General features: G+C 38.4%; 1 protein-coding gene across 2 annotated transcripts in view; it reads right to left on the reverse strand.

Moving 5' to 3' along the window:
* Positions 1-24,385, reverse strand: part of CHCHD3 (coiled-coil-helix-coiled-coil-helix domain containing 3) — a 163,089-nt gene that overhangs the window by 116,605 nt on the left and 22,099 nt on the right. For both annotated transcript variants that reach the window (XM_074903541.1, XM_074903540.1), the window contains exon 3: positions 16,986-17,070. In XM_074903541.1, coding sequence (XP_074759642.1) covers positions 16,986-17,070 — 85 coding nt within the window. The remainder of the gene's footprint in view (positions 1-16,985; positions 17,071-24,385) is intronic.

Consider the following 24,385-nt stretch of genomic DNA (forward strand, 5'->3'; position numbering starts at 1 on the left):
AAAACATCTGTCCCAACCACCTCCTGAAGCAGATCTTCAGACCAAAGCTAAAGGAGAAACATCTGATTTCAGCAGAATAACCTTTTTGCTTCTGCATTCCTCTTTTTTATTCGTATATTTTTTTCTATAAAAGCGGTGAATGTGAGATTCTATGTAGTATTTGTTATCATACAGCTTTTGAACTAGCTATGAACACACCCCATGCAAGATTATGTAAAAGAGAATCTACATGTGAATACACCCAACGTCACAGAGCATCAAACGCTGACCCCACATCTCAGAGGAAAACCTCTTTCTCTGCAGCTATGGAAGAGCCCAAATTAATTCAATTATGGCATTTCCCCAAGCTAGTAGTGTCCGTATAGCCCCAACTTGAATGAAGAACAGTTTAAAAATCATGGTAGTGATGCTGTACCATACATTGCCAACAAACAAACAGGCAAAAGGTGAGAGTGCCTAACTAGCACACATTAATTATATTTGAGCATCACAAGCATGATGTAAAAAACAAATAATAACAATAACCTCAATTGCTTAGTTCATCTTGGCCATTCACTGCAGTTGACAGCAGAGGAAAAGTGAATTCTCCTAATTTTAAGCATATTAATAAATTTAATACATCTGTATTTAAAAACATATATAGAAAGTTGTTCTTTAGACTTTCAGAAACTTATATGTCTATATCAGTTTAAAGTAATTATTTCTAGTCAAATGAAACTAGTATTAAATAACATAAACATAATACAAACCCAAATAATATCAACAAAAATTCCTCAGTTAACTAATGACTTAAGAGTAATAACTGAAAACTATATCGGGTCTAACAAAATAAGAAACAAAAAGAAAGAAACCAGACCGCTTATCCTATCAGAGATGCTTTATCTCTTTTAAAGAAATACAAAACTACATTCCCAAAAAAAGCACGTTAAAACTTTGCTGTACCCTGAAAAACAATTCCATCCTATTCAGAACCACTTTTTAAATGAGCTCAAGAGAAGAAAATAGTTAATTTTACCACATGAACTCATGACATGGTACTGCAATCTTGCACAGCATGAACCATGTTAGCCACAATAACAAGATGAATAATTTAATTCCCAGTCCAGAAGAATTCACTCTATTGTTTACTTCAAAATATCCATTTCTGTCATTCTTTAAAAACACCTGCAGATGTTCAAGATTATCATTAAGGAAAAAGCACCTGTTAAGTCACAGATAACAGCCACACACTGAGAAATGTAAAAAAAAAAAAAAAAAAGTTTTGTGTTTTGATGGCCACTACACACTTTATTCTAAATTAATCAAGAATCCACACAAGATCTAAAATTGGTAAACAATACTGTATTAAAAGCAAATACCGTGATATATATCATTTTCAGCCCTTATTTCCGGACATTGAAAACTTATTACGCTATCAAAGATTAAACACTTTCTTTTTGTTCCTTTTCAGGGAAATGATTACTTGCCAGTTGCTGTATCTTTATTACAGTCTCCAAGCTACACAATCTGATGGATCTGTGGTGATCCAAGATAAACTCATTCAAGTCCAAAGCGTGAACCGGGTCATTTTTCATTACCTCCAACCACCCAAAAATCAAAATACTCCCTGTTTCCAAGTTCACTATCAAGAAAATCATCCTCTCCTCTATAAAATGTACAAAAATCTAAAGAGGTATTAGTCTTTAAAGACAGAAATGATCCTTAAATATGAACTCCATGTAAGACATTAAAACAAAACATTTCAGGATTAAAAAAAAAAAAATATCTGCACGCTTTCTTACAATGAGGAATTTTCTTTTTATTAATGTTAAATTTTACCCAGCTTCCTTCACCTTTCATGTCTGAACAGTTCCATTTCTATACGATACCCCCTCGACTCCAAAAGCTTACACTGACTAAAAATAAGTGTCCAACGTGTTTACAGTGGAAACCATTCATTAGTTTTTTTGCTCAGTTTGACACCAGCAAGTTTGTAATGCATCCTGACAGACTTGCATAACATCCAAAAATGTTTTGAACAATGCAGTTTAGGCCATGATGCAGTATTAATGAATGAATAATGTTTCTGAGTACTAAATTTTAATATTTAATGAGTGCATGTTGAATGTGCCATAGAAAGCTGTGGCTGAAAATCACTGTAGCTGACAAGGGATTTGAAAAGGTGCAAGAGACGTCAGGAAAACAACTTTAACCAGAAGTGAGGTCTGAGAAGTGGGAAATGGATATTTCTCCTACTCAGTTTCTAATAACTGATTATTCACCTGATTGCAAAGTCAGCCAAACGATCCAAAGCTCGTCCGCCTCTTCAAAACATAGTTAAGGACTGAGATACAGAAACAAATTCTCTGAAAAGCAATGTCGTCTTCTTCACAGAAGTCTCAGAATCACAGCACAAAAAAGTTCTTCTAAACTGAAGTGACTTCCTAGCACTGCTTAGGCATTAAAAAAATTATTCTCTATTCACATAAGACTTAGAACACTACAGGTGAAGGGGGCTACTCCTAACATTAGTAGCAACCACACTCCTTAAAAATCTTGTCCTAATATTTTATTTCTACCTATGTTTCAGATTATGCAAACGTTAACAGAAAATACCATTTTTCTGCGCCGTAAAGTAATGGTATAAAAAGGACAAATTTTGCCTTCACCTTTTTTACACTCTTATTGCCCACATGTCCCACATAAACAAAATAAAAATTTTTATTCTCTAATTAACTTTGTTCTTTTGGTGAAATTGTATGTGAGCTGTATTTTAAATGATGCATTGCCCTGTGTGGGAGTGCAGGAGGGAGAACCCAAAACAAACTAAAAATATTCTATGGGAAAGCAGAAAATGAAAGGCTGGAATATAACTTTCCTGAACTTAGGTTCTACCCAAGCGGTTTTAGAGACATCTACATACTGAACAAGGCTTCCATTAAATATAAGAGAATTAGGACTGGTAAAAGGACTGTTTCCCCCAGCATCCTCCTGGAGAAAGCAGCTGCTCATCACCTGGACGGATGCACTCTTCACTAGGTAAAAAACTGGCTGGATAGTGGGGCCCAAAGAGTTGTGGTGAATGGAATTAAATCCAGTTGGCGACCAGTCACAAGTGGTGTTCCCCAGGGCTCAGTACTGGGGCCCGTTTTGTTTAGTGTCTTCATCAATGATCTGGACAAGGGGACTGAGTGCACCCTCAGTAAGTCTGAAGACAACACCAAGTTGGGCAGGAGTGTTGATCTGCTTGAGGGTAGGAAGGCTCTAAGAGGGATCTGGACAGGCTGGAGCGATGGGCTGAGGCCAACTGTGTGAGGTTCAACAAGGCTCAAGTGCCGGGTCCTGCACTTGGGCCACAACAACCCCAACACAGCGCTGCAGGCTTGGGGAGCAGTGGCTGCTAAGTTGTTCGGCAGAAAAAGACCTGAGGGTGTTGGTCAACAGCCGGCTGCACAGGAGCCAGAGTGTGCCCAGGTGGCCAAGAAGGCCAATGGCATCCTGGCTTGTGTCAGCACTGGGGTGGCCAGCAGGGACAGGGAAGGGATCTGAGCCCTGGGCTGGGCACTGGTGAGGCTGTGCCTCGAATACCGGGTTAAGTTTTGGGCCCCTCACTACAAGAAAGACACTGAGGTGCTGGAGTGTGTCCGGAGAAGGGCAACGGAGCTGGGGCAGGGTCTGGAGCACAGGTCTGCTGGGGAGCGGCTGGGGGAACTGGGGGGGTTCAGTCTGGAGAAGAGGAGGCTGAGGGGAGACCTTACTGCTCTCTACAGCTACCTGAGGGGAGGTTGTAGGGAGGTGGGGGTCGGTCTCTTCTCCCAAGTAACAAGTGATAGGATGAGAGGGAATGGTCTCAAGTTGCACCAGAGGAGGTTTTGATTGGATACTGGGAAAATTTCTTCCCCGAGAGGGTTGTCAAGCGTTAGAACAGGCTGCCCAGGGAAGTGGTGGAGTCACCAGCCCTGGAGGGGTTTAAAAGACGTGTAGATGTGGTGTTTAGAGACATGGTTTAGTGGTAGACTTGGCAGCGTGAGGTTTACAGTTGGACTCGATCTTAAAGGTCTTTTCCAACTTAAATGATTCTATGATTCTAATAGAAAAGCAGCAAGGCAAGCCAAAAATGCTAAAGCTTTAAAACCATGGGAATATAAAGTCAGAAAAGGAACATGCAGGCCATCAAACCAAGATCTGCGATCATTTTATGAGTGCTTAGTCCAAAACCATTCAAATGTGACTACATGGATCCAAACTGCTATCCACTTTATAGACCACAACATCCACAGTCAAAACTCTTTGACAAATTCACTACAAATGATCAAGAGCTCTCCTGGTGCAGGCAGGAAGAGAGAAGACATCAAAGGTTCCAGTCACGCTTGCAATCCCTGTCTCATCAAATGCTTCTGAGTAACACGACTTGTCCTACACACCAACAGGCTGCAGAAGAGCTCCCCAAAGCTCAACTGATGTACTGCAGGGCTAGTGACTGGCTTCCCCCCTTACTGCATAAGCAAAGTGCAACCAGGCACTTGCTAGTACCAAGAAAATCACCCCAGCTGGTTAGCCACAGCTATAACAGAGAAGCCAGGCAAGCTCCAACAGCTCCAAGTGAAGCTGAAGTAAATGAGAAGATGGAAGAGGAAAAGAGAGAGGCCAAGTTACACACTCAGGATATGGGTTGGGAAGGTGTTTCTGGAAATTGAAGATTAATAGAATGAAAACAAATATCAACAGGATCTGCTTCATGTGGGGGATTTTGACCTATCTGCCTTCAAACTCTATACAGTAACGTGAGATTTTCCTACAGTGTTATACTGTATTACTGTTACTTTCCTATGCTTACGCTACTTATTATTAAATTTAACAAGAACTCTACTACTTCATTCCATATCTACTGCTTCCTCATAGCGACCTGTTCCTCCTTAATGCTGCCATACAGGTACATAAATTAGCACTTCATTATACATATTACTAAAGACACAAAAGTGCTAGTGATTCCAAAACTGATCCCTAAGCAGCAAAGACACTTTTCCCATAACGTTAACTCCTCCCTCCAACACATCCCATTACACGCTTGTGTTTGGTCAGTCCCAAATCGTCTTATAATTCTCACCTTCGTTTCAGACGTGTCCAGTAGCAGTAACAAGGAGGGGAAGGTATCAAGTGCTTTGCTTTTAGTCTTTCTTTAGGCTGAAGTCTCTTATCCAATCCATGAAAACACTGAATTTAATACAAATTATTTTGGTTAAGACTATTTTCCACCTTGTCCTACTTAACCATTTCTTTCCATTCTCTCAATCCCCCCTACTTCAAATGCTGTATTTCTCAAATCACCAAAAGACAATGACTCCAAGTAATAACATCCAGTTGAAGATACTCATTTCCCTTCTCCACCTACCTTCCAGGCTCAGCATAACATCTGTCAATTGAAAAATCTTTGCTAATAGACATGTTATTTTATGTGCCAGTCCTTCAACAAAAGATCAAAGACACTAATATAAACCTTGTAATTACATACAGCTCTTCAATTTATCAACAGTACTTACACAGACAGCTTGTTAATACACATTGTAGTATGGACACTGACTCTTGTCAGTCTGATGGCTGCTCATACCCTACAGAGGATGGTTGAGTTGACTTTATTTAAAAATACTTGGGTTCTGGGGTTTGGGTTTTGTCTGCGTTTTTTATTTTTTGGAGGGGGGCGATGGTGGGTGTTGAGAGGAGGGAGGGTGAGTAGGAAGAAGGGAAGGTTGTTTGAGGGGATTTTGTAATTATAATTCATAAAGCCACTTTTTAAAATATGGGCATATAGATCACTATTATATAAAGACAGAATAAATGAACAAATTTCTATCTTTATGCCAGAGGCATGCAGAGAACCTAAGTCAGAACAGTAAAACTGTTTTACATAAATTGTATATGTATTTAGCTAAGACTTTTCCTGATATCCACATAATGCCACTTGAAATTACTTTCAAATTTACTGTCACTCCTCTTAGGATCTGCAAAGGCAGTCAGGAAATTACAACATTAATTATCTGTTAAAATGAAGTGACAGATACAAAATTTTGTATTATTAGTACTATTATATTTAAGTGTTTCTCTGCTATGTCTACTCATTTGCTACTTTTCAAAATGAAAGAGCTCAGTGGTTTGAAAGCAGAGGTTTAAGATTGCCAGGGGGCAATATTTTCCCTCCTCCTGACTTGAATCTAAAACTATGAAGCGGTATTATTTTCGCTGATGCTCTTTCCAAATAAACTCACTGGCTTCAAGTCATTTTCCCATCTCTCCTAGAAATAAACTTATCAAGATGAAGCTTGGTATACAAGTTGTCAGTTGAGATGCCAAGTTTTAAAATCGAAGTGAAAAATAATCCTTCGAAAATTGGGGTTTATAAATGTAGGAGTGAATTATAGCACTGTCTTCTCCAATTTCCACCTCCTGTCACCAAGATTCATCTCCGTATATACTGAGAACTAGACATAATGGTATTAATGGAGAGTCAGACCAGTAAGAGAAGTCTTGGAGAGTAACTCTACCATTGCCAAATACTGGTTTTTTTTCTCCCCAGAAACCAGTAAGGAAAGTAAAGATAGCTTGGTATTTCCAAACCCTCAGCCTCATAAGCAGCATGGCTGCAAACATTTTTATGCTTCCTTGGCATTTCACGGGTGAGATCGTGCACTAACTTTTTATGGTTTTAAAAAGGGTACAATCCAACCCCATTCAGGAGGTGACTTACGCTCCCATCACAGAATTATCTTTTCAACAGATGGCTGTCCAAAGAGGCACCTGATCACAGTACTTGCTTTATAGCTAAGTCTCTGCTTGAATCCAAAATGTCTTCACACTTAATCCTGGCTTCTTTCCTTGCCTGCAGAGGGACAGTCTTGATCCAGCCTGACCCTCCTCGTTCCCTCTTTTCCTGTGACAGAGCAGTGTTATCCCATAATCCTCCAGACTTCAGGAATATTATAGCTGTTGAAGAATAAATTCACTTCTAAATCTTTTACTGTGTGTGAGATCAGACAAAGCTGTGAGAGGAAGAAAAATGGTTGAGACGGCATGACTAGGACAGGGAAACAGGAGGAACTCAACCAGTGGAAGCGATGCCAAAACTCACTGCTGCTGCTGTGCATGCTCCCCACCCCTGAGGCTGATGGGGTCTTTTGGACTCAGAGGAAATAAGTTTTACTTTTTTAATATTTTTATATAATAACAGCCCTCATCACTACCTGGCATGATCTGATTTTACACTCCAGAAAAGCCTTCTCTGCAATCTTATCCAATTGCTGTTTTAAGTCCTCTCCCGACCAACTATTCATCCTCAGATATGGAAGGCGAGAGTCCTGCACACATACATGTCACATTCAGAGATGGGAAGCCCTTATCAGATGTCACATTAGCCTTTCTTTCCAGTTTATATGCAATTTATGACTTATCTTCCAAAGTGCTGTTTACCAATATAAAATATCTAAGTTTTGCTCTCTCAAATCAATAGCCAGGTTTTTTTCTGATACGCTGAATGTCATACTACAAAAAGGTTAAGCTTCCCAGCATTAGTGGAAGACAAGTCATATTGTATAAAGGTGTACGAACAAAGATGGGATAATTATCCATAGGCTGCTGTCATGGTTTAACCCCAGCCAGCATCTAAGCACCACGCAGCCACTCGCTCATTCCTTCTCCCTCCCAGTGGGATGGGGAAGAGAATCAGGAAAACAAAAAAATAAATTAAAGCTCATGGGTTGAGATAAGGACAGTTTAATGACGAAGACAAAATATGAGAAAAACAGTAGCAATAATATAGTCATAGTAATAGTAGTGAAAAGGAATATTAACCCAAAAAAAGAGGAAATAAAACCCAAGAACAGACAAGGGAAGCACAATGCTCAGACCCGCTGATCATTGCCTGAGCAGTGATCTGCCTCTGCCCAACTCTCCCCAGTTCCCCCCGGCCCCGAGTATGTCATCCTATGGCATGGACTAGCCCTTTGGCTAGCTGGGGTCAGCTGTCCTGGCCATGCTCTTTCCCAGCTTCTTGTGCACTCGCTGGCTAGCAAAGCGTGGGAAACTGAAAAACCTTTAACTTAGGATAAGTGCTACTTAGCAGCAACTGAAACATCAGTGTGCTATCAATATTATTCTCACACTAAATCCCAAACACAGCACTGTACCAGCTACTAGGAAGAAAAATAACTCTACCCCAGCCGAAACCAGGGCAGCTACATAAATGTGGCAGTACTGACACCAGAGCTTTACTTCAAAATTATACATTCTCACTCCAGAGTGTGTAACTATTTTTTCACCCAGGAATGACAACGGTAATGAAGAAATTTCCCTTTAAAATTAGATTTTTAAACATTCATTGAATCACTCTCTGAAATACTTACTTCATGGAAACCTTGTCAGAAAAAGCATGGCCAGAGGAGGCAAGCTTTGGACCAAGTCTGTTGTTCCAATTCTTGCATTCCTAAATGTGGTTATCAATTGGGTAATATCTTTAGCTGATTTTTAAAAACAATATGGTCACTCATGCCAGAAGATATTAAACTCTTATTCTTGACCTATGAGAAATCAGAAAAAGTATAAACACTTTTACTGCTTCAAAGTATTTCCAGCTTTCTAGCCTACTGTCAGCAGTAGAGAAGATGCAATTTTCCTCACTGTTTTCACACATAATCTAAACACCATCAAGAGGTCCCTGTGGCAGAAGACTAGATTACAACTATTTTCAAACAAAGTAGCTTTTTGTCCCCCATGAGAAAAATAGTGAAAGAAAAAGCCAGTCTCCCAATTCAACACAGCTAATTACCTCAGAAAATATAATAGTTTAGGAAGAAAATAAATCCACTTTAAAAAAGTTTTCACCACATTTAATGCACTACCCATATGAACTGGAGACACATTAACATGTTCTTCATAAATTTACATCAGTAAAATACAGAATGAATTTCGTAAATAAATCATTTTATTTTCTCCTTATGTTCTCCAGACCTATGCCAGTAAACTAGAATAAACATCTTATTAAAAAAGAAATCAATAGTAAGCTTTAAAATATACAGTAGCACAAAAAGGTCAAGCCCCAGTATTGATTTTAATATAGCATTTTTGGTGTGTAGTTTCCCAAAGGGTTCTTCTCTAATATTGTTCTTCGTTCTTCTTTCACTTTACATGTTCACTGGTGAATTTGTTGTTCTCTTCTGCAAAAGCTGTCTGCTCCAAGAAGTTTACTAAGAGCTTGTCATATATGCAATGTAATGCAAGACTTGACAAAACAAGGTCAGGGGGAAGCACTCAAATACATCAGAGTATCAATTAAACCATGAAGTGAATTGCAGTTATATAGGGACCCTCCTCCAAGTACAACAACAACAAAAAAATAATATAAACAAGCTAATGGCCACGGTCTAATAAGCTACCACTGCAAGCCACCTTTGTGCACCAGTGTGTACATATTTTTAAAAGGAGATTCAGAGTTTAGAAAGATTTTTTTCAAACAGATGAGGATGAGATGAGAAATACAGAGGTTGCAATAAGTTATCCAGCTAATGACAGATAAAATACCACACCATATGGAGCCCAGCTAGCCAAGTAGAACAGACTCCAGCAATTCATTACCAGGGAATGTCTGAAAATTTATCATCTGTATTACTCAAGAAAAGCATTTTTCATATGGCTTTCAAGATAAAACTTACCAAAGTTGTCACAGGAGACTACATGGGGAAAACACAGCAAAACCTAAAAGTTACCAAAACCCATCACAGCATCTCAGAATGGTTTGGGTTGGAGGGGAACTTAAAGGCCATCTAGCCTCAACCCCCCTGTCATAGGCAGGGCCACCTTCCACCAGCCCAGGTTGCCCAAAGCCCCGTCCAGCCTGGCCTTCCAGGGAGGGGGCAGCCACAGCTGCTCTGGGCAGTCTGTGCCAGGGCCTCACCCCCCCCACAGCAATTCTAAGGAAGAATTTCTTCCTTATTATCTACACCTACATCTATAATCTAAACCTACACTCTCTCAGTTTAAAACCACTGTCCCTGTCTCTACAGGCCATGGTTAAATGTCTCAGTCTTTCTTCTAAGCCCCCCTTATATATCGAAATGCCACTCTAAGGTCTCCTTAGAGCCTTCTCCAGGTTGAGCCACTCCAACTCCCTCAGCCTGTCCTCATAAGCAAGGCGTTCCAGCTCTCTGACAATTTTTGTGGCCTTCCTCTGGACCTGCTCTAACAGGTCCATATCTATCTTGTTCTACTCCCTGGCTTTTTGGTGACCACACTAGAAAATAAGAGAAGCCAATACAGGGAAGTGATAACGGGCATCCCAACAGGCGACCAGGAGAAGGCACAGAAAGTTGGACAAGGACTGAATAAAACCACACAAGAGAGCGCAGGCTTGTACTTACAGTACAAGACAGTTAAGAGCCACTGCAACACGCCCGAAGCTGCAGGCAATAGTTTTCTCCTGAAGTTGCTGGTTACAATCCTTCATCTCCAGATACTTACCATTTCCCACCCACTGACATTTCCCACCCTTTCGATTCCCTTCACAACGTCCCCTTCAGCTTCAGATGAAGTCACCTGCAGAAGTTCAAGTGTGTTCCTCAAATCAGGTTAACCCATGTCCATGATCTTAATTAAAACAGAAGTTATCTTGAGAAGCTGGGACTTTCTAAACAGACATTTTAAATATTTAAGATACGCTATGTAACTTCTACATATGTCAGACCCTTTTTAATAAGATTTGGAGCAACAGTTGCTCAGTACTAGTCCTGATAATTTTTTACCTCTGTCATGCCTTAACCAATTTTAGAGAAAACCTAGTAACAGAGTTACTGAAGGGCCACCAAAGCAAAAAAAAGGCTGCTATTTTAAGCCTTTCCCTGCCTTAAAACTCCTACTTATAGTAGTACTTTTCCTCTAAGAAACAAATGCTGCAATCACAGGAGATACGATATACAAAAATCCAAGTGCAACTAAGCATAGGGAAAACAATCACCTGGGTCTCTTGGGACAGTCACACACCAGCAAACTGCACAGGGACGTATATGTGGCATACTAACGAAATTACATGCACGTATATATTGAAGACTGGAACAAAATAAACTTTCTGCAATACTGAAGGGACTGTCATCCACAGCGTCTTGAAAAACTACCTCATTCTACATATAATTAATATTTGCCGTGTGCCAAATTATATAAGAAAGTGGAAGCTAGGAAACACTTGCCAAGCAAAAGAGACTGAAAACCCACAAATGTAATTAGCCTAAGCTAAATGATTAGCAAAATAAATAAGACTGAAATTTCCCTGATTTTCAAGGGGAAAAAAAAAAAAAAAAAAAAAGGTAAGTAATCATTCATGAACATTCAATTTCTATGGGAAATCACATCCTTCATTTCCTCCTTAAGTATTATTTTGTATATATTTTAGTGGAGGAATCCAGCAGTCTGATGAGGTTGACAGTAGCTAAAATTTTATCGTTATGTTGATGATAGAAGTTGTTGTGCACTTTTGCTTTTTCAAACTATCTTTTCTTCTGTGGGTGCCTTTCATAATGCAAATTCTTTATAAACACAAAGATTTATCAAGCAACGTCAGTACAGTATTGTGGACTCTAACAAAGTTAGTGTATGTAGTGGACAAAGCTCCATTCCGTTTAGAAATTAAAGACGGGAGGAGAGGGAAAATCACCTTATTTCCCCATGTCTGTTCTCCAGAGCCATAACATTAAAAATTTTTACTCGTTGACTTCCTGGGAAATTAGGAAAGATGCGAAATATTTGCTGAATAAGCAGAGAAAAGGCAAAAGTGAAGTTATTAGCACATATTTAGATTCAGACCACCAGTACAACAGTTTCAGTACCATGTTCTCGGAGTAAGAGGCAAACTAATTCAAGCCAGACACTGAGACACCACAGTTAAAACTGGAAAAAAAACAACAAAAAACAGAAATGATCAAAGTTTATTTCTTAGCAATAAACCCCTTTAGCCTCACACCACTTCTCTTTATTCCAAAAGTGCATTTTGTGATCCCCAGTGCTAGTTTACAACTGTCATATTGTCCCAGAACACACCTCCTGGTCCACTGAGTTGTGCAGATTTCTCTGCACACCTCGCTGGAGCAGATAGATCTTGCTGACCAGAAGCAGCTTCTCATTGCTGAAGTTCATGAGCCATGGCACCATCTGGCAGGGTGTGGGCCACCTCTGTGCCACTGGAAGAAATGCTTCCAATGACTTCAGTAGGAACAGCAATTTCAGACCCTCCCACCACCAACATCTACTAAATTATTAAAATAAAAGAGTTCAACACTGTGACAAGACGCAGTGTCATGATCTACATTTGTAAGACTATACCTCAGGAGGAAATCCAAACAGCTAAAGGATTCAGAACTTCCACTGCCATATTTTGAATCAGTTCATGTTGGGGCAAATCACTAGTTTCACAAACTCTGCATGTCTTTTTATTATGACACTGCAAAATAAGTTAAGAACTTTGTGAAAAAAGAAACTACGTCAACAGTTACAATTTATAACCTGTCACTATCATCACACTCAAGGTTCTGTGCTATTGTCTCATTTTTAGAAGTCTTTTCTTGCAGAGTTGTGGAACACCAATTCTGGCACGTAATTCACTGGGGGCAAAACTCTGCTTCTTCAGTTGGCCTGAAGAGACCAAAGGCAGTAACAAAAAAATCACACCCAGAAAACCTTTGAAAGATGCTGAAAGTAATGATACGTGAGAGCTTTGTACCTTAATGGTTCAACAAACTTACACTCCATTTTTAGTAAATACGAAACCTTATAATGAGTGGAATCTCTCTGTAACACTACAAGAATAAAGAACATTTTTGGGAGGTATTAGTAGGTACAGACATGAAACAGAGAACAGACTACAGGAATACTAAAGCTATATTTTCTCTAGGAGGAAAGGGTACATTACTCTTTCCTCTTACTTCTGTTCAGAAAATAAAGCAGCTCTCTAGTATTACCAACTGTAACCAACTGTATTACTGCTAGAATTGCTATTATACTGACAGACTTACAACCTGTCCATTAGCTTGAGTATTATCGTGAGATTGTAGCTCTGACACATTAACTGGTCATATCTACTGATGCAGTCACTGCAAATTCTGTTGCAATCAAGCAATAATCAACTTTAAAATATTTTCCTTTAGAAAAGTTAAGATGAAACATTTTAAATGTTCAAAAACTGAAGTGATAAACAACAGTTGGGCTGAGTAAAAGAAGGCAAAAAAGTAGAATCACCTTTAGCTCTTCAGTGGGGTTTGTGGTCGTGAAAACACAAGATGGAGTTAACACGTTCCTCTTCTCCACAACTGATTGGAGAGTGTAAGAACACCTACACCGGTCAGATTAAAGGTCCAACGTACTCATAGAACCCATGTCCATCACTAGCCACCAGATACATGAGAAAATATAAGACACAAGACAAGTAGACATCCTTCCTTCACATACAGCTCGGCTCATTCCGGAGAGAATAAACATTGCTTCCTCCTAAGAGGACAGAAAGGAAGGAGATGACTTCTACCCACAGTGACTGCACTCATCCAGTCCATCCAAATAAGTAGATGCATTCCCAGTGGAGAATCAATCAAAAGGCAGCTTTATTAAAGCAATTCCAGGACTGTTTGTCGATTAGCTGGACTGCAAAAACAGAAAGTGAGATGGGGCTGTGTCCCGGCCCGGGACAGTCAAACAGGGAGGAGTTCAGCCGTTGGTGAAGTTCAGATTTCCATCAATGGACTAGAAGCCACACATATTCTCATGATGGTAGCTATCAACCTTTGGATCAACTTACAATGCTTCCACAACCTCTATACGGACTTTCAAATTCTGGGGGATGACAATCCTGTAAAGGTACGTCATTGTTTGTGAGGAAATATAAGTTCCCAAGGAGCTGCCTGGTTTTCATCCTACTCTTATAGAGCCAGAAGTTTAGGCAAGATTCATAATCTCAGGAAAGACCTATAGGTTTTGTAATCATGTTCAATCACACACACACACCAAAAACAAAAGAAAGAGATGAACATATGTGAAGAAGAATACTGAAATAATATGAGAGATGAGCAGGCATACCATTTTGGACACACGCTCTAAGGCTGAGTCTAAATCACTCCTTTATCTATAACTACTCCAAGTCCCGTTAAACAAGAGCTGTGTAATTTGTGTATTGTGAGTGCACTGACAGCATTAAAATACAATTTGAAGAGTCAGCCTTTAGCTTTAAGCCCAGAAATAAGCACGGATCTTAACTTTATATAGTAAGAGTTGTCCATCTGTACTGTGTATGTATGTGTGCATAATTATATAGCAAGTTAAAATTAAAATCTCCTTCGCAGTCTGAAATGAGTAAAATACTCTCACAATCTGATCAAAATGTGGTCATACACTGCACAGAGAAACAGTACTGAAATTAGCTATTACACAGTTGGAATCAGACACAACAGTTGCAGGTTTCAGATATTTATACGTTTAAATGTTGTTTCACTTAAAGATTGGAAAAAACAATGTTTTTGAGAAAGGAATGAAAGTGTACACATGCAAAATACACCATCTATGGTAAAAAAATCTCCTAAAGTTAATGTAGGAATAGAAAAAGTGCATTTGTATACTGCATCCCTCCATATACACAATGAAACCTGCATTACACTGTCTTTTTTCTTGTGCAGTTATTGACGTATGAATACTATTAATTGTTCCCTGTTAACAGTTTCCTTCCGTTAGACTTTTGTTTTAAGCATAGTATAGCTGGGAATTTAGGTTTTGTTCTGTTTTCCAACACTGCATCGATGTGTTTGAATGTTTATTACAAATAACTACAGCTGAGAGGAATCTTTTCCTTTTCCTGTTGATATTACCTAGAACAGTCTGTACTAGACAGATATGCAAGACAAAATACTTTATCTAAACAACACACATCTAGCTCTTAAGTACATGCTTGCTTGAAAATTGAAGTCCAGTAATGATGAAAAATTATACCAATTCTATAAGTGCAGGAGTGTCTAGAAGACTGGCGCAGGAGCTTGTACAGAAAACTGCATTTTTTTTCTGCCTGAAAGTATGGATTCTGACTTGAAAAAGAACATTGCGCAAACATTTCTCGTACCCCTGCACTGTGGAGAGATTGCTTTCTCAACTAGAATAAAACAAGAGGGGTAGGTGTGCTGAACCTGAACAGCATAAATCTACTGCTGAAGTGATCAACAGAGCGATGTTCACTTCATTCGCAGAAGAACGTGATCCAGAGGGGAACAGCTCCACATCTGCTACAGCGCTTCTTCAACGTTTTCGAACCACAGACTTCAACCAGAATTCAGCCCATAAAGACCTTCATCTGCATCTTTTAAAGTTGTTTCATCCAACATGAGAAGAGCCTCTACACTCTGGTTAAAATACATTTTATAATTGTATATATAATTGTAAAAAGTATAATAAAAAAATCCTTGCTTACTGCTAAACAAAAAAAAAAAAACTAGAAGAGGATTAAAGCTGCTAACAAGACTTGATATTTGTAATGTTATTCCTTTTTTATTTGATAGCTTCCATTTCTAAAGCACAGATTCTTCAAGCTAATTTTAAGACAACAAAAAGATTTTACAGGATCCTTTTAATATGTAACATCTTCCCTGCTAATGCTTAGTCAAATAAAGGGAAGACTGCCAACATTATTCCTGACAAAATATAAAATCAGGTATATGACAAGCCAATCTGCTCCCTACCTTTCACAAACCAGTGCACAACCCACGGAAACTGAATTATGGAATAATTTTAATGAAAATTACTGAAAAGTGTCAAATGACAAAAATACTGAAGTGACAAAACAAACATTTCCATATTGTAATCACGTTTAGCTGAACTCTTGAGCAGTCAACATTAAGCTCAAATGTAACGCAAGTTTTCCTGTCAAAGCCCAGCTCAAAAGAGGAGAGACTTCACTGTAACATATCGATTTCCTTTATTGCTGATTCAAAAACAAAAAGCCTGTTTGGTTTTTTTTTCTGGGACATTTATATAGTTCTACCTAATTATATACTCCATCAACCTAACTCAATTAAATAATAATATACTGATGTGTGGGCAACAATTGATATATATGCAGACAGTTTAAGTAGTACTAATTACATTCTAATTTTTTTAATCCATCATAATGAGCTTTTCTTCCCATTCTCAGAATGGAGAACAATGTGTAGGTTAATATTTATATTCAGTGTATCATATTATCTATTTGGGAAAATCACTGAAAGTATGAATGAACACACAACACATGTTCACCATACAGTCTAATTCTATTTCAACTTCTAACAGGATTTTTTTTTTTAATTGCTAATAATCCCACAGTACCATGCTAAACACTACAAAGTATATTTTAAGAATGCTGCATCCAAAGTCTGCTGCTGCATTCTGTATAACTCTACCCAGTCCTTCACAGTAAACACAATCTCTTAAAAAAACACACATAAGAAAGTACTTTTAATATAAAAAAAGGGTATCAAAAGGGTTTTCTACTAGTAAACTGGTTTAATACAGTATTTTGTATCTTCAAAGCACTACTGCAGCTCACAGAAATATCTGGAATTCACAGAACAACAAGAATTACCATTTCTACTGCTGTTAAAGTTTACAGAGGGGTTATAAGTAATCCACCTCTGGATTGCTCTCAAGTTATTTCTATTTCTACACCGCAAAGTGAGTACTTGGACTCAAGAGAAATCAACGAAGACTGAGCTTAAAAGCCTGCAAAAAAGTCAGGCTCAAGAGGTCAAAAGGGATTTAGATCAACATTTTAAATCAGCTCTTACAAGGAAATTTCTATTAATTTGTTGTTTTAACATGTATTTAATATCAAAACTTGCTATATCACCTAAAGATCTTACTTACCATTTTGTCCTGGGGTACAAAATTCAACTGCTTATAATAAGTAGATAAATAACAGTAACAAAAGCATTAAGTATGTTTGGTTTAAATATTGTTATTAACAAACCAACCTTCTCTTCTGAGCTTCAGAGTCTCTCCTGGCTCGTTCTAATGCCAGTTCCTCAGCTATTCTTTTCTTTAGTTCTTCATCATTAGCTACAATTAAAAGAAAATTGAATGAAACGTTAACGGCACACAATATATTCCCAATTACAGAAACAACTGCATAATACAGTGCTCTATTTTATTTTTTCTATAAAGCAGTTGGAGTGCTTTCTTGTGGTTTAAGCACCTTTCAATTTTAGCATACAACACTACAGAGCCTTTAAAAATTACTCTTATTAAACAACTTTTCAATTAGTGGAATCCTTTGAAAATTTAATACCATACAGTTTATGTTAAATTAAATACATTTTTCTTAAGAAATATGCCTTTATAAAGTAAAAACCTAAATAGTAAAGTAATAAAGTGTTGCTTTCTGTTCATATGGAAGCAAAGGAAACATCTTTCCGTGTAACGAATCAAGTCTTTTCAGACGCATGTTTTACCCAACAAAGGATTTACAACATCCTAGATAGCCATATGTCCACTTTCTTTTGTTAGAAAAATATTTTGCCTCAGATTCTCTCAATTCTGTTTAAAGAAGCAGACATGGAAAGAATATTTTCTTCACTTAGCCGATGTTAGGTGGAGTAGTAGAAAATCTGGTTAAGAGTTGAAAAAACAAGGAAGCAACTTCAATTGTATGAATAAATTCTTCCACACAAAGGTAAAAAAAAAAAAATGAGAGCCACTAATCCTACAAACCTAAAAGACATCTCTAAGACTACCAATATCCATTTAATAAGGTTTTAAAACACAAAACAAGTCCATTCCCAACTCTTTGATATTGAAGGACTCAGTCATACAAGTTACTACACTGATACCATTCAGTATTAACTATCTCCACATGCTTCTGAAAAATCCGGCCCAAGCAGATCGTAAGTAGTTCATCGTAACTCCCTTTAATAGAAGTTGTGCCAATAAAACAGGTTTCAGTAGACTCCCAGAAGAAACCGTACTAAAGAGGTTGTTTCACCCTAAAAAATACCCAAGAAAAACAATCCAAATTTGGAGATAGTTTTGTATGGTCTAGCTTTATCTAACTTGACATATACGTAGCAGGAATTAAGCAAAAAAATCCAAAGTAATGTTTTCCATTTGGGAAATGGGTAGATTTGGGGAAATTTGGTAGCAATTTGGGAAAATGTAGTAGCTTGGTAACCAAAAGTTATACCAGATTCAGCTGTATAACCAGAAGTTACACCAGCTGTTAACTTTGCATAATGTTGATTTGTGACAGTCAGTAAGTTTTCCTACAGGAGGAAAAGACAACTATAAAGTGCAGCTGTAGAAAGAGCTTAAAAATTAGATAATTATCTCCAGGGCTATTCCAATATAAATATTAATCTAGACCTGCTTGCCTGGAATCAAGGTGTACCTGCCCTAGCTGAGCTGTACATCCGTAACTCCACAACACTCTATAGTTCCAGTCTACACATACAGATTAATTCCCTTATTTATATGAAGCATCTGGCTCCAATTCCACTCTACAGAACCACAGACCTAAAAGACATATAATCTCACTCCGAAAAGCCTATCACTTAAGCATAATATACATGTTAAACTCAAGAAGGTGATAGAACCCCCCCATCTGCCCTCAGAAGCAGTAACAAAACCACTTGCTTAAGCATCTAAAAAACAGAACTACATTTTCAGGCAACATAAGACATGAAGCAATTGCGAGGCAACAAGCAGTCTCCTTAGAGGTTTCATTTCTAAGAAGTGTTTATGCACACAGACAGCAGTCAACAGCTGGCAGCAGTCAGAAACCTGTGGAGATACTGGGGCCGAAGGGGAAAAGTCTCCTTTCTCCTAGTAGTTGGTACTTACAATATCTGTCCAGAAAGTGGAACATGGGGAATTTTGATCCTCCTAAAATTGTCCAGTTTGAGTCCACATATCATATATACTCCAGTAAAGTGCTTAAAACACCAAGCTACCATCTAATTAAAGCAAATACACCCTCTTTCCCCCCCCCCTTTTTCCTCTTTTTTGACAAAGTTAAAGTGACTCAGTGGATGCCTAGTGATTAGAAGACAAAACTAAGACAACCTTCAATTTGAGTATCCCCTTTGTGGAACCAGTCATTTGTTTTACATTAGGCAGCAATCAGAATTTTAAAAAATAGACACACACACACATAAAAAAATCAGTAACAAAGAGCCATGTATCTCGGTGACGTCATCTCCAGGAGTTGGCTTTATCGGCAAATATTATCCAACATCATTAGACCACGTTCTCATTACATTTATTAGAGGCCAATGTGCAATTCTTCTCATCCTAAAGTAGACTTTTAAAATAGTGAATTTTATGAATGAATGAAGCAGCTTCATCAACTATATGGGAGTCCTGGCCAACTAATTCAGTTATAAGGATCTTAAGTAAAGCAGAATGAATCGATACCCATCCTGCCAGCTGCAGCAAACGCTTAGATGACAGAAACAGAATTGCATTGGGGAAAAGCAGGGGAACACTTGTGAATGGCAATTGAGACCCCAGCCTAAAACTATACTAACATACGTGAATATTCAGAGGTAAACATGAATCTTGTAACGGATTACGATCACAAACCCCGGATGAAAAAGCAAAACCCCATTTTATTGGCACTACCGACACTGCTCCACTCTTTCCTCCTCTGAGGCAACACATGGATATCTCCATTTGAGAAGATACTGAATTTCCAAACAAAGATCAGAGTGAACTGTATCACCAGAAGAGAGAAAAGTTTAGCAAAGTATCAGGCAATCACAAGAATCCTGTTTCTGTACTGCAGCACACATTAATCTCCCTCACACCTCAGTAAGCATCACAAGCCAGAATGAAAGCAGTTAAGGTTCTGCATTTGTACACTTAGAAATGATTAAGCTGTCATAAAAGCAAAGAATTTATTTCACATCACAGCTACCTTATTCACAGAACAATCTAAAAACCCATGATCAACTGTTTCTTACTGCAGTTCTGCTCAACTCAGATACCTCAATATCTCATGTCCTTTTAATGCTGGACCCGAGAATACACAAAACATCGTGCAAGTTCACCAGCATCTACATCATGAAGTTATTGTTCTGGTGTGCAAAACTCTAACAGACCATAGAACAGTTTTTTAAGTTGTAATGAGAAAAGATTCAGGCATTAGCCAATAAAGACATTTGACCTTAACAATCAATTAGGTTACCCATCGATCAGCCAAATACTAATAGGGAATAAAAGTGGAGCTATAGATCATTCAATAGAATTATTGCAAGATGTAATTGGGTAGTTCCCAAATGGGAACTTTATGATGTTTCAGTAAAAAATTGCAGTTCTACATGTAGGAGAGATTTGTTTTAGGGGAAGAAGCATTTTTTTAAAAAGTTAACTTATTAGAAAAAGGATCAGAGGGAAAAAAAAAAAAAAAAAAACAACGAACTGTTTCTATAAAAGCAGTAATATTTCTCTCTGACGGAAATTTCTGCTCAGACTGTAGGGCATTAAAAACATTAAACTACTGAAGAATTTGAGAACCTGTTGGGTGCAAGACTGCTAAAATAAGCATGATCCAGAGACAATCATCATACAGCAGTTGCCAGAAATTATGCAGCCATTCCCACCATCACACCCCTCTGTTCTTCAGACACTGAAATCAGTGTCAACTTCATAGTAAGTGCATCCCAGAGCAGACAAATTTGGGAGATTTTCAGGCAAGTACATTTACAAGGGTCACACTTGCATCCCAGTGCTTTCTTATGCTCCTCCAAGAGTGTAAAATGAACGCAGCTCCACCATTTCCCAAGTCTGAATGTGCTAATGCACAGCTCACATCACAAGACAATTTAGATAGATGGTCAGTAATGGGACCTGTACTCAAAAAGCCATAGTGCTACAGCCAGAAATAACTCTTCTCTGTCCTCTTAGCATGTGAAGGGTGGATGCTGATAGGTGTCTGATAAGCAGTATTCTCCTCAGGATAATGGAAATGGAGTACCACCAGCTGCATTACCAATGGGCTCATTACCATGCTCAGATCTAGCAGCAGGTCGCTCAACGCTTCAGAGAGTGACCAGACTGTTCTACTTAACAACTCGACAAAGAATACCACTACAGGATAAAAACCACAGAGCCCTTGCCCGCATCTTAGCGGACTAAGCAGTGACTGTCAACGGACAAAGACATTTTGCCATTTTGATGGCCTCTGGTATGTAGTAACCTAACCTTCTTATTTGTGCACTAACTCTTTTGGAGAATTTTGAAAGGTATGGTCATTTATGTCCAGTATTACAGCGCAAATACAGGACACATTTCTTCCCCTTTATGCACAGATTCTAACTTTAAAAAGAGTACAAATATGTTATCCAATTATTATTATTATTATTTAAACCATTTTCACTTACTGCAAAGCACAGGCTAATAATACACGCATTTGGTTCCGTTTACATCCCCTCCACACGCACAAAAGTTAAATGTGAAAGAAGCTGAATTTACAGCAAAGCTCTAAGAGCATGGAAGAAAGAGAACAAAACAGCCAAAGATGAGATCTGAAGAAACTATAAATTATGTTCAGTACAGATGTATTGGCCAAAACCCACAACCATGCCCAATGAATAGGAGAGGCAACTTCCAGAATAAAACTTACAGCACATTGACTCAAGTTTTCTACCAAATCATTCCAGTTGATTTTATACCTTCAGATGGATGTGCAGAGTGAAAGGGTATGAAAGAGTGTGAGAGTACCTCTCACCAAGGCAGGGATTTTGTTTTCCAAAGAAAAGCAGGCTGGCAGTTCTGGCAGCATAAGAGCATTCTCCTCATTGCCATGTTCCAACACTTTTCCATTCAGCCTCTTCCAGACAAGGAAGACATTCTGACATTTCTATTCATCCAACACTCTTTTGCAAACCTGAAGGAGGCTTATTCTGCCACCTTTTAAAAGGCCATAAAACCTACAAAAATGGTTTAGGCAGCCGCTTGTAGAGATACAATACTGTTTTCTGTAATCCAGGCAGAGACCAACCTGACTGTTGTTAAAAAAAAAAAATAAATAAACAACTAAAACAAACAGAGTGTGCAAAGCCATTTGTTTAGCCTTTATAACCAATACTCCACTTGTGCTTCAAAATCAAATGAGTAAGTATACAACCTGATAGGTTTCCCAGGGTCTAAAATACTTTGAATAATTACAGGGACAACTAGTGAGGACAGAAGAGCTAAGTGTGCTGAAGAGCTTACGCACTTACCAACAGTTACTGAGGTTTCAGAAATATAATATGCACTTCATCCTGAACTTCAAAGGCCAGCTACTAGCAGTACCAGACCAAAGCCAAGAGCTCCATATGATGACAACAATGCTTGAGAAGCAATCAGCAATTTTATCTCCTAGGTCTTGTGTAGGTTGGTGCACCAGGGTATGTACAGCTCAGCTACTCTCATAATATTTTTCTCCAAGTCCTCTGCCCTTGCTAGACACAAGATCTAAATCGGTACATTTTTCCTCTCACCCTTAAGCAGTTGCTTCACAGAAAAAGCATTCAGCATTATACTAAGACTGCAACACAAAGGACGCATCCAAAGCTGCAAACAACACACATTAGGTAAAGCAGACACCTGCAGCCTCAGAAAGGTTAGCCTGAGAAATCAGGAATACAATACGGACAAATTAATCAAATAGCCTCTAGCCTGCAGAGCTGGGAATCTGCCCATTAGTCCTGCCTTTTCAAAAAAAAAGAAAAATCAGTAATGGAAACAGCATTTATTATCAGGCACGTTAACTAAATCCTCTTGAAAGGGCAGATGCATTAAGTTATTAATGAAGAGACACTTAGGTTGGATACAATCAAACATCTTTTAGAAAATACTTAGCTAAATAATATTCAGAGAATGATTTACAAAAAAAAAAAAAAGAGAGAAACCAATTCTACTTTTCCTTTTTATTCAGCTTCACTATTAAAAAATAAAAATATATATGTCCAGTGAACAGGACATCCTTCAGAGAGCAACTTCTCCAAGGCCACAACAGAATCACAGAGAAGTCCTCCAGGCCATGCGACATGTGACCATCTTCCTTAAAGAAATAAAAACTTGCTTTTACAGAAAATACCCCCCAAGGATGGAAACAGCACAGTGCTTCTGGGCAACATGCTTCAATGCCTGACTGACCTGATGGCGAAAAAGCTTCTCCTTAAAGGTCAAAAGCACTCGTTTCCATACGTGCCTCGTGTTTATTGTCTTCCTGCCAGGCACCACCATGAAGAGACTGGTGCTGTCTTCTCAAGAACTTCCTTGTTGAAGGGTGGATCTAAGCCTAACAAGTCCAGGTCCCTCAGCCTCTCCTCTCAAGTTCAGGCCACCAGTCCTTTGCCCAAGGAGCTCTGCAATGCGTTTGGGGCCACGCTGACTATTTCAGCTTTCAAATAAACTAGTCACAAGAAAAGACCACTGAAATTTAAATTAAGTACATGGCTTGGGTGCAATGCAGAGGACGAACACAGGGGTAAGATACACAAAACCAGAATATGCAATCTTCACATTAGTGCCTGAATGCATCAACAAGACAGCAAACAAGAAACTACAGATGCGATTCGGTTCATCTTTTACATCGACACTGAGTACAGGCTGTTACGAAAGTGTAACTATAAAATGAGTGGTAAATTACTGTCATGGATTAGAAACAGCCTAAGACAACACAGAGGACAGAAAGCACTAGCAACAAGAAAGCTAAAGAGGGATTTTAAACTCTACACATGAACAGTCTAAAATCATTTTAATCAAGACTTTCTAAGACTAGAAGACTTTAAAAGGCCAAGCAAGCTGAGCAGCACAATGGTATACAAATTCAGTTTTGAAAAATTAATAGTCACACACTGGAAAGTGTAACATGATTTTATCTTACAGTTTGTTTGGTTTTTAAATCAGTCATAATCACATGTAAGTCCCAAGTATCACACAAAGAAAACTGTTTAATGTTTTATGGCCATGTTTAATGGCCAGCCGGGCATGGGAGTGAAAAAAGGTAGAAGGGGAAGAGAAGGTCCAACATAAATACAGAATATAGAAAGAATATGAAAAATAGATGTACAATGATGCACTTCCACACTTCCTTAGCCACAGTGTTTTATCAGTCTTTCCACACAACAGTTAAAGCCAAGGATAAGCTTTGCTGAAATCTCTTTCAGTTCCACCAAAATGTATGGGCTTAACACAATAATCACTTTGAAAAGCTCCCCAAAACTTTTTGTCCAATAGTTTATGTTAACATTTTCTTTCTTCTAAGGCAAAGTGGAAACATTAGAAAATTTAGTCTTTGAAGCAAAGCACAGAATAAGTGAGAAGTTCTGGGTTGGTTTGGGGTTTTTTTTGTCAGAAGCACTAACATACACTGGTTGCTCACCGATCC

The sequence above is a fragment of the Athene noctua genome, chromosome 3 (genome assembly GCF_965140245.1).
Source record: "Athene noctua chromosome 3, bAthNoc1.hap1.1, whole genome shotgun sequence".
NCBI lineage: Eukaryota > Metazoa > Chordata > Aves > Strigiformes > Strigidae > Athene > Athene noctua.